This window comes from Nymphalis io, chromosome Z (assembly GCF_905147045.1).
Source record: "Nymphalis io chromosome Z, ilAglIoxx1.1, whole genome shotgun sequence".
NCBI classification, from domain to species: domain Eukaryota; kingdom Metazoa; phylum Arthropoda; class Insecta; order Lepidoptera; family Nymphalidae; genus Nymphalis; species Nymphalis io.
This window is the reverse complement of record NC_065918.1, coordinates 578,550-590,690: the sequence shown is the minus strand read 5'-3', so window position 1 is coordinate 590,690 and position 12,141 is coordinate 578,550. Positions and strand designations below refer to the sequence as shown.

General features: G+C 34.2%; 1 protein-coding gene across 10 annotated transcripts in view; it reads right to left on the bottom strand.

Annotated features, from left to right (window-relative positions):
- Positions 1–12,141, bottom strand: part of LOC126780190 (protein AF-10) — a 41,264-nt gene that overhangs the window by 17,730 nt on the left and 11,393 nt on the right. For 7 of the 10 annotated variants that reach the window (XM_050504436.1, XM_050504435.1, XM_050504437.1 and 4 more), the window contains 8 exons: positions 8,916–9,038; positions 8,192–8,339; positions 7,803–7,980; positions 7,143–7,244; positions 6,440–6,540; positions 6,103–6,178; positions 4,229–4,336; positions 1,904–1,966 (listed from right to left, as the gene is read on the bottom strand). In XM_050504436.1, coding sequence (XP_050360393.1) covers positions 1,904–1,966; positions 4,229–4,336; positions 6,103–6,178; positions 6,440–6,540; positions 7,143–7,244; positions 7,803–7,980; positions 8,192–8,339; positions 8,916–9,038 — 899 coding nt within the window. The remainder of the gene's footprint in view (positions 1–1,903; positions 1,967–4,228; positions 4,337–6,102; positions 6,179–6,439; positions 6,541–7,142; positions 7,245–7,802; positions 7,981–8,191; positions 8,340–8,915; positions 9,039–12,141) is intronic. The other 3 variants (XM_050504438.1, XM_050504440.1, XM_050504441.1) reach the window with 3 other exon arrangements.

The window sequence follows — 12,141 nt, the reverse complement described above, 5'->3', positions numbered from 1 at the left end:
ATATTGGAGCTAATGATGTCAGTAATAAGGATGGTTATTTTATAAACTGTGTTTAAGTGTGACTTCATTATAACGCACATGATGTCAAGTGTAATTTTTAAGCCACTGGGTGGCAGATGTTGCCGAAACCGACGCTGTGGCGCGACTGAATGAATAGACTGTGAATGGCGGATAAACATATGGGATCCTGCGCGTGCACAGGTAACCAAGGGGATGGTCAGGTAAATCGCAATATTTTAATCGTCTTAGCTTAGGGTGTCTGCTAACGACTTGTTCTTGGAACTTTATATTTTCTAGTTCTTATGTGTACGGACGTTTTGTCTTAAGACTTGTCTTATGTATTTGTTTAAATGAAGACGTCACTAATTACGCTCGAAGCTTTTATTTTTATTTTAAGCAACAATGATAAAACGTTTACAAAATGCATTCTGGACTGTCTATTCATTTATTGTTTTAACTCCACTAAGCTGTTAATTCTCCGTCTTTCTTTTTTATGACGCAATAGTGTATTGAATATCATAGAATTGAAATTTTAAAATATTCATTTAAAGCTCAATAAAAAATCACATTGTTTTAATTATCATAATTTACAAATATGTGCCAAAATAAAGCCGCGAAGTAAGTACATATGTACAGTGAAGCTGTTATTTTTAGAAACATTAAACATTCGCGAAGTGCACATGTGTTTTATAAATTTGATGTCATAGATTTTTTAACTTATAATCGAAATGCCAAACATAACATTATATTATTAATTATTATCACTAACCTAACTTTAAAAATATACCTCCGTAGTAAGTTTATGTGTGTGTGTGTGTGTGTGGGTGTGTGTGTGTGGGTGTGTGTGTGTGTGTGTGTGTGTGTGTGTGTGGGTGTGTGTGTGTGTGTGTAATCTTCTATTAATTAATTGTCTATCGTCACGTTAAGTGAGAGACATCTAAATTGTAATTGTGTTTTGTTATAAATTTAAACTTCATAACTATAATTGGAAGGGACTGTTTTAATGACAATCGCACGAAAGTAACTTACTTAGCTTAGTAAGTTCATTGAGTAATTTCGACTTTTATATGAAACGACAAGCGGATTATGAAAGGAAACATGCATTTCGTACGATCGCTTATTTAAAAACAAATAAAAACACGATTGTTTTAATCGGAATAAAACCCACGACCTTTTTAAAAACACAATGAGCCACCTCGGCACGACATCTTATGTTAGTATAATAATGCTTCCTTTTATAAATTTCTTTAAATATTTTATTTAATAATACAAGTACTAAGTATTTCAAATAGACATGTGCATGTACGACTAAGTTGCACGATAATGTAAAAGTAACCGGTTAGCGCCGAACTTAATTGTTCGTTTGATTCACACTCGTATTTTTTTTATACAAGCCGGGCGGGCAAATGACTCTACTCCACCTGATGGTAAGTGGTAGTAGAGTCCAAACGCGACGACGGCCAGTACAGACGGAAAGAATGTTCTGCACTAGCCGCCTTCGCCTTGCCAGCCCGCAAGATGCCTCTTCACGCCTCGTTTGAAGGAACCCGGTTTATAAGAGGAGGGGAATACGTGAGCTGGTAAGGAATTCCATTTTTTGGAAGTGCGACAAAGAAAGGAGTTGCCAAATTTCTTTGTTCGCGATGGAATTGATGTCACAGTTAGGCGGTGACATCGAGAGCCAGCAGCAGCGTGGACTTATGAAGGAAGGGGGAAGCGTCGTATATTTATACCAGTGGACTCGTAAGCGACGAACGATTTTGATGAACTACGCGTTTTTTTAAGAAGGTCAGCGGATGGTTTAGATTAAACCCAAATAAAATTCATATATCACTCGTACGAAGTCGGAACGGGCGGCTAGTATTAGTATATCTCACAAAATATATATATATCAAGTATCTACCTGTTTATGAAGCTGATGGAAAATATGAGCTGGACCAACAGCCATGTCCTGGGGCTGGTGCATCTACAAAACACGATATGTTATAATAAATATATATACACTCATAAATTATAAAGCACACATTCTCTTTCTCGCTTACATTTTATCTTTTATATAAAAAAGAGACAAAACGATACAATTAAATGTGTAAACTATATATTTATAATTAAAATACTTAAATATATATACTTGTACGAGTAAAGACAATCTCTTATTTCTTCACCGCGTAACATTTTTTTTTTCACTAATGTCGGTCATAGACAAGAGCCGAGTAAACATGACATGTGCGACACGAACCCCTATCGCAAATGTAGTGCGCACGTCTTATTTACTTAACCACGCCCGCAGTTAATAATGAAATTGTAAAAGCGCATCGATTTTCGATTGAACAATTATTTAAATTATATATATATTATACCTATTAACTACTTTTTAATACTTTATTATCGAAGTATATATACAGATACCACAAATAAAACTATTGAAAATATCGTCTTGTCTGTTTGTGAAACGAATATATTGTAGGACGAATGCTTTCCCGTTGTTTTTATTAAGTAAAGTAAAACTGTTAATGTTAATTACAAATAACGCGTTGATGTGTCTGGGGCCTGTGACGTCACCTCGTGAAATAGCTTAACTTTCCGACAGCTAAGTCGTGACGTAGCTAATAAGTTATTTATTTATCGCTCGCTCGCTCTCACCATCGGTCATTTAAGTACATTATGACATCACAAGCAATCGTGGAGAGTCAGCAGTCACGTGATATGTATATTTTAATTATTCAATAACCAAATATATGAAAACCAAAAACGTAATCATAATTATTTGTCTTCAAACTCAAGTACCGAAATCGAAAACGTCGAATGAAGAGCGAATTAATTTTACGAGTTTCTTTCGCCGAACGTTAAAAATACGAAACGTTCATATTGAATAAACGAATTTATATTCGTCAAATAAATACTTTATTTCTAGTAAAGTAATACAATGTACACTGGCGTTATTACAGTTATCACCAGTACACACAGTGTAGTGGCCGCAGTAGTGGCTTTGCAATCGAGTTAAGTGTTTATAAACTCGTACATGGTACTATTTTGATAATTATAGTATCAAAAAGTTATTAATCTTATCAAATAATAATTCGGACATGCATTTCGACTACGGTCGTCCGCCTGATTTGCTCTTGTTTCAACAGTTTTTATTTTCAGACAAATCTTTTAAATGGTTCGGGATTAGTGTCACACATCTAATGCACTCGATTCTTATGTTTACTTTAGACCAGCTTTAATTGACTTAGACCAGCTTTCTACATAAGCAATAAGTTTCAAAATCGTTTAACATCAAAGATTATAAAGATCGAGATCAAATTATAATTGAAATTCAGAGTTATATTAGCTTTAACGAAAGTCTTAATAAAAAGTTATTCAGACGTTAATTTGTTATTAGCTATGAAATGGTAACAAATAAAAATGCGTAACTGGTTGTCGGTAAAATGACTACTTTATAAATCTATTTTATATATAATTGTATCGTGTTTGTAATGTACATTCAATAATGGACTATGGGATGGTAGGTCACCTTTGTATTCTTATACTAGTTATCGTAAATATTTACACCATGAGTACCAAGATGTTATGTCCTCGTGTCTGAAATTACATTGGCTCGATAATCATTCGAACCGGGACACAGCTATACAATGTACTGGTGATTGGCGGAAATGTATTTCCTGATAGGTACAATGTCGGTGTCATCAAATTCAGAGTGAACAGGTTTCTCATAGGCAAGCGTGCTACATCCTAGACCGTGTCGATGCTTAACATCAGGCAAGTCAACGGTCAAACGCTGACCAATTAAGTGTAAAAAAAAACCGAGTAATAAGTGGTCGGCATCCACTCAAACATTCGGACCAAATTCAAACAGTTCTATTCGAATGTATGTATGTATATATATGATATTATGTCCGGAGACCGAGGGTGAACCGGTGCCGTCCGTCCAACTGATACAAGGGAACTTTGTATATTGTTCTTACATCATGCAATTTATATAAATCTTATATCGTAAATAGTTAGTAAAGCTCTATGGATTTTTAAATGAAGCTTTGCTCAGCGTTAACTAACTGTCATATTGTTAGTGATGAAAGCATATTCGGATGTACGCGTAACTCCCTTAACTTTTAATTTCACGTTACAAACAGTTAATTATATTATTAGTGATCTTCTTAAACAGATTCGATCATTATCCTAGATCACATAATGTCGATAGTTCCGCGTACAACCGTCTATAGCGTACATGAACCTGCGCGTGCGCGTGCGCGGTGAGGTTGAGCCCGTGGCTGGTGGAAGGCAGCGGCACGGACACCAGCAGCGAAGCGGGCCCCTCCCGCTCCTTACCGCACCCCTATGACACCCGCGCATTAGTCAGCCTACCCGCTTATACCCTATTTCACTTAGCAATGTTGCTATGTAAACAATACTTCCATTTAATTATTTCACTGATATAAATATTGAAATGTATTCGTTGATAATCTATACTAAAACATTGCAATGAAACAGAAATTCATTCAAAAATATGACATATCGACACGGGAATCAATTATACTGTTAAGAAGATAAAAACATGATGAGGTAAAATCGTAAATTCCTTAAACTTAAGCAAGAAACCCTACAACAGACTATTGTATGTACTGTTGACTATCACCGATCAAAGCCAACTCTGTTCAGAATTCATACATTAACCGTACAGAGAAACTATATTTAATAATAATAATAAAAAAAAAACAATAAAAGCTACCAACACATGCGTAAATTTTATGAGATTTTTTTTTTTTTTTGTTAATATAATTAAAATGAATTACACGAACATACGACGAAAAGAACAGATTTGAAGTAGGCTAGATAAAAACTTTGCGATTATGTATCTAATCTAGTTCATCCAAGCGTGTATAAAGTAGGTGCCGCACACGTATTGTACGTGCAAACAGTCTCATGTTCAATTACAGATGACAAATAAATCTAATAATGACGTAACTTTAAAAGAGATTTATCGATAACAGATAACAAAACGTCATCAAGATCAAACAGATCCATAAGAAAATTTTTAAATTAAAAAATTTATATAGAAAATAAAAAATATATATATTAAAACAGTTTTCGTTTAATATTAAGATTATATCGTTGAATCGATGTAAGGAGTTTATATTAAATAATATCATATTCAATAACCAATCACATAGTTTTTATCATTATAAATTAAATAACGTAATCACTATTTTTTTTTATTATGCAATTACTTTGTGTACACCCCTAAGGCTTAGCTCGCACTGCGACATCTTGCAGCGCGACTATTCCAACATAAGGTAATCGTATGAAGCACGCACTTGCGATTTAAATTCGCGCAAACGTCTTGTGTACTGCGGAAATGACCGCTCCTCGAAAAAAAATCACGTGGCGCGATCGGATTAGAACTTGGTAGAAATTCACAAAAATAGCGAGAAATATAATTCGCAGTGCGTGTTAGTTAAAATTTTGTACGCGGATTATAAGCCGCAAGAAAAAAATACCGCGTGACCAGATTTCAAAGTGCGAGCATACCATTCAATAGAACTAACCGACATTCAGCTTACTCCGAAATCTGTGAGCACAAACGAAACATAGTTTTAATAAACGCTATGATCCAAAAAACGAAATTAAAAAAAATAACCGAACTGTTTTATTAAAACAAAAGCCTTTAGCACATAAAATATCGTCAAGCGTATAAATAACTCATGCTTTTTATTATAAAGCATTATTAAAAGCAAAATTCTCGAACTTAGTTTAAAGCCACATAAAAGTCAAAGTATAAAAAAACATTTGTAACTGTAAACAATATTAAAATTAAACTTTTCACTGATGTCTCTGTACGTTTGTTTGTTTATTTATAGGGCAACACAAGAAAATGACGTCACAACTTTTAAACGTCAACATTTTCTCGGTAACAGGTAACCATATATAATGCTATTTGTAATTGTTGTAACATTTGTAAAACATCACTAATACTACTATTTTGGTAATCTTTCGGAAATATTCTGGTATTTAAAAAAAGTCTAAACAAAATTTCAAGTACTCGTATAGATAATTGTAATCGATTCATACAAGCATGCCATAGACAATTGTGTTAATATTCACCTGCGGCTGTGACGGCGACCTGATGTTCGTAATCTGGTTCAAGCCGCTAGGTCCTGGCATAGGACTCGGCAGGTGCCTGAGGGGGGAGCCTTTTATAAGAAATACTGTAGCAAATATTATCAAATTTGTCGAACACTATTATAAATAAACACATATATGCGTAAACGTGACAAAGGTACCTTAGCATGTTACATGCTACCTCCCTGTAAGTGAGATAGAAAAGTAAAGTAAAGATTAAGTCCGATAAATACAATAAAACAGCGGAGAACTTGCCGAGGAAATCGCGGAAAGATAACCTTCGTGCATGCGCGCTCGTTAGATTCGCGTAATGGTGTACCTGGGGCTGTGCGCGGGAGGGGGAGGCGGCGGCGGCGGAGCGGGGCTCACGCTCGAGAAGTGAGCCATAACAGGCACGGGCTCCGTGCCATCCGTCTTAGCCTGCGACACGAGACAATATTACAACATACAACGAGAGTCATCGACAGCACTTGTCAACAATGTTTTTGTTGCCTTTGATGATGAGAGTAATAATAATAATAATATCCTGGGATATTCAAACACGGCCATCTGATCCCAAAATCAGCTTGTACAGAGCTTGTACTATGGTAACCAGACAACTGATATACTACATATACTATTTTTCTTTTGTGAATACATACTTATATAGATAATTACACCCAGACTCAGGAAAAACAGACATGTTCATGCACACAAATATCTTTCCTGGGTGGGAATCGAACCCACAACCTTCAGCGTGAAAGGCCGAAGCATCCACCAACCACGCTACATTTATGACTTATTACATCAATTCACGAAACTATAGATGGTTTGGAAACTATAGACTAAGATTGATTTTGGTTTGATCACGTGATATGGTAATGCGCCAATTCAACGCACATAAAGACACAGAAACAGAAGATAATAAACACTCCACACTAATTCGTGGTCTAAAGAGCCAAAATCACAAAAACCAATTCAATAAAAATCTACATTCTTAAACGCGTTTGATTCGAATAAATATAAATCACGAATAATTTTACCTTCTTTATAATTTTCTCAACGCCTTCCATATTCGCGTCACTTGATCCGTGGTTCGACGCTTCCCAGGCGTTGCTCGCGTTTTGGGGGTTGATGTCGCTCAGCTTAACGAATACAAAACACAACATCAATATCACTTTTAACGACACTTTCTTAATATAAGATATATTTTCATTTAACCGAAGCAAACGTAAATCCAGGCAGACAAGCGATTGTAATTGATATCGTGTGTATCAAACACATACATGATGGAAAACGCCAAAAACCTGCATTGAATGTACCATACCATAACAGCCTGTGAATGTCCCACTGCTGGGCTAAAGGCCTCCTCTCCTCTTTTTGAGGAGAAGGTTTGGAGCTTGTGACAGAATTTCAGTGAAATTAGACAAATGCAGGTTTCCTCACGATGTTTTCCTTCACCGTAAAGCACGAGATGAATTATAATAACAAATTAAGCACATGAAAATTCAGTGGTACTCGCCCGGGTTTGAACCCACGATCACTGGTTAAGATTCACGCGTTCTTACAACTGGGCCATCTCGCCATATTAAATTGAATGTAAATCATAAGAAATATAAGACTTGGTAATTCTAGTAGTGTGTGACATTTACAGAATAAATATTTTTTTGATTCAACCCTTTAATGCTATGCCCAATAATTACCACAGCCGGCGGTGTAGTAGACGCATAATCGACAGGCGTCATCGACATGTTGGTGGCGGTGACCGCCTTCCTCTTCTTCGTCTGCTTCGTGTCCATGGCGTCAGTGTTGGTGATCACAGATTCTTGATACATCGACGGTTTCGATATAGGCGCATGGACGACAGTGGAAGTGACTGGCCTGTTTTAAAAAAAATTATATATATAAATATGTATATATATATATAGGACTTTCGTGTTCCTCTTATTGAATGATATTAACTAAAAATAACTTCTGCTTTGATAAATTGAAATGCAAACATAATTTCCTATTACTATACAAGACAAGACTTGTTTGTTAGTAACATTGAAACGGCAACGGTGTAAAATTACTTAAATAACATAATACTTACGTCGGTGGCATCGGTATGGACGCAACGGAGGCGTTTATTGACGCAATGGAACTAATGACGCCTCCCGTCTCTGGCTGTTTGGCGCCAGGAGACGCCGACGGAAGCGGAATCTTTGTGGTGTTTTCCCTCGGTGTGGATCCGCCGGAGCCTGAGACATCAATCATAAAATTAAAAAAAAAAAACAAGGATTTTTGTTTAATACTTACCGGAGCTAGCAGGCGTGTCGAATCCACCTCGACCACTCAACTATCACTGATGAACCGATTGGCGAGGTTGGTAGATACTTGCCTTTCACGCCAAAGGTTGTGAGTTCGATTCCTATCCAGGACAGACATTTGTGTGCATAAACATGTCTGTTTGTCCTGAGTCTATGTGTAATTATTTATATAAGTATGTATTTACAAAAGGTAGTATATGTAGTATATCAGTTGTCTGGTTTCCATAGTACAAGCTCTGCTTAGTTTGGGATCAGATGGCCGTGTGTGAATAATGTCCCAGGATATTATTATTATTATTATTCTTATTCTACCGTCAAACGCCGTTACAGACACAAAGGTCGACATAACATCTTAGATTATCATGATTAGTGTAAGGGGTAGTTATAGAACAGTGTCAGTTGGTGATCACATATCACCAGGAAGCTAACTGTGCGCTCGGTTTTCTAAAATAAAAAACTGTTACCTATATAATTATCTAGATTTAAAAAAAATGTCGAGTTATTGACCTTTGTTCTGCGAGTGCGATTCGCTGGAGTGCTGCGGGGACGGGGCCGGCGTGCTATTCTTGCTACCGCCTCCACCGTCTCCTGTAGACGATCCTCGCCGAGATGGAGATTGCTTCTTTTTGTCTAGATTATACATTATATATCATTTAAAATAATAACTTAAATTTTTACCATGGACGAAAAAAAAAAACTAAAACTGTCCTTTTAATAGAATTTTCGCTATCCGAAAATATTACAGTACAAAAAATACAGCCAATTTATTGAATTTAAAGCTTTACAAAAGTCTAAGACAATCAGTGAGAAACTATTTGAAATATGATTTAACTTTCGGTCACAAATTTAAATTATACAAGAAAAATTTCAGAATAACTATCGAGCAATCCAATCGAAATGTGGCTCGCATCTTCTATATAACTATATAAAACATCGAACCACCGAGACATAAAACTCGATGATAATGGGTTAGCAGGTCTTTGCCATGATAAGTATTGAAATTAAGATTTAAGATGTACCACTTACCGTTACGTCGATAACTATATACCAAAAAAAATATAATAATGAAAATAAAAAAAAATGTACCAATCATCTATACATTGACTGAACTGAAATATGATCAATAGCATCTATGAACATTTTGACTGTCAAAGCAATTAATGTAAACAAACACAATGAAATAGTAAAATCAGCATAAATGATATGCTGACGAATAATACTAAGTATGAAATTACACACTACATTCATATGATGACATGATACAGAGAACTAATGATTGTGGGTTTTAAACTAACTTGTATGACATAAGAGATTAAACCAAAACATTAAAAATACAAAACAAATTTATAATTTTATTAATTATTATTAAATTAAATTATTTATTTAAAAAAAAACAAACGATTTTTTTTGTCAGTTAAAAAAGGAAACGATTTATATTACATTTTGTAAATATTTTTAATGTTTTAGAAGACCGAACTTTTATATATTTAGTATAAATATATTTTAAATAAATTAAACATGACCACAAAAAAGTTAATCCCAAGAAATACAACTCCCACGCGCCCTCAAGTACTTGGTAAATATATAGTGACAAAGCTGACGAAAGAAAAATATTTCGAACCAAATAAGTGAATCGGCGACTGTAAAAAACTTAGTATTCCTGAGCCGACAAATTTAAAAAAAAACGGATCTTGATACAATTTTCTTATTTTACGATTGGTTAAAAATCTGCAACGACGAATTAAATGACTAGTAATGACGTATACAAAACAGTTTGCAATTAAATGTATCAATTTACGAGTTGGCAACTTCTTGAACGTGTTAAAGGTAGGAAGGACCATATTTAATTTGACGTTGGATTCGTCTTTTAAGCTCATAAACGACTTTATGTAATAATTATAAAACCTTTTTATTATGAATCCTTCGTATCAATTATATAAGTCATACCAGTTCAGAGTGAATGACCGACAATATATATCTCAATATAAGCCACCTTTTCTAAAAATTTCATTGGTTTAGGAATTGACAAGTTTTTTACGATCGTCGCCTGGACTATATTATATGACATAAATAACACTGATATGCTTCTACTTTTATATATACATATATAGGATTATTGAAAAAATACCCGAAGCATTTCAGGTGTAGTTTTTTTAAACTGATAACTTATGTTCTACGACATTTTAAAACTGCTTTTTTACTATATATACTAATATTATAGAGACAAAATTTGACTTTTGGTACGTTTGTTTGTAATTGATAAACTTATAAACTTCTAAACCGGTTTTAAAAAGTCTTTTATCAACAGAAAGTTACATTATCAACGAGTAACATAGGTTAAATTTTATTTTCAAAAAATTTGAGATACTTATTTACCTTACTATATTTACAATAATGTAGTACCAAAAATGTTCCTATAAATGTAATTATTTGTCGTGAGCTGCGAAAACTACTGATGATACTTAAAATAACGTATTGCATGTATATAGTACTCACCATTACCTACAAAAAGCGAGGCGATGTTACGTCACAATAATTGCAATTGGTTTTATTATTTAGTCAAACAGAACACTAACCGCGTTGAATCCAAGGATGCTTACAATCGTATCATGATATTAATTCTTATGCAAATGAATAGTTTTATAATTAAGGTTGATTATACATACAGTACATGTAAAATTCGTCTTCAAATTATTAGAATCGGAACCTTCGTTTAGAAATTACGACGTTTAGAAAAATGCGCGGTGTGATCGAAAACGTTAAACAGTACTTACGTTTATGATTTTAATATATATATTTAATTATTTCTAAGATTAAAACTCTTTATAAAAAATACAATGATCGTGACGCCACTCAAACTTAGAATATATTTGTCTTTTACACTATAGGGAATGGTTAATATTTCTTAAGAGGTCTCTCTCATAATGTGGGACGAATATACGATGAGCCACCGCTCGTGAATAGAAGCCGTAAATAAGACTAAAAAGAGAAGTACATATAAAATTATGGGAGTTTGCTGGAGTGGGATTATGCTGGTGCGACTTTTGTCGAACACTCCCTGTTTCAAAATAAATTATACCGAAGCAATATCTACTATGATGATAATTGCTCCACCCTAACGAAGTCAGGACGGGCCGCTAGTAAATAATAAATCGAACTTTCTAGAACTTATTTATCGAATAAATATAGCTGAATTACTAAAACGTTAAAAACAATAAATAATTAATCGTAAGAAAGAACATAATAATATATAACAATAGCGATTACTAGATTTTAATAAAAGTTTTTAACCAATATTTTCTTATATTTTTGATCTTTGCACTGAGATGTTATGTTCCTTGGGCATGTAGTTACACTGGCTCACTCACCTATCAAACCGGAACGCAGCAATACCCGTGCGAAATACAATGTACAAGCCCTACCACCAGGTAAAAAGAAACATTTTCAAACCAAGTTACATACATATATAAAGTATATAAATAAAATATATAAAGTGTTTTAGCATATATGCAATGTTTGTAAAATTGTATTATTTGTTTACCAACCTTTCGTCCTCTGTGAGAATTGGTTAGAGGCGACTAACTAATTAGTGTAAACTCGTCAAATGTTTTGAGTAAATATATTATTAAACGCTTTTGACGCAACAACTAAAATAGTTAAGTAAATTAAATAAGAACTACATTAAATCATTTTAAATGTGTAAGTATGCGATTTTTTACTAATTTGTTTTATG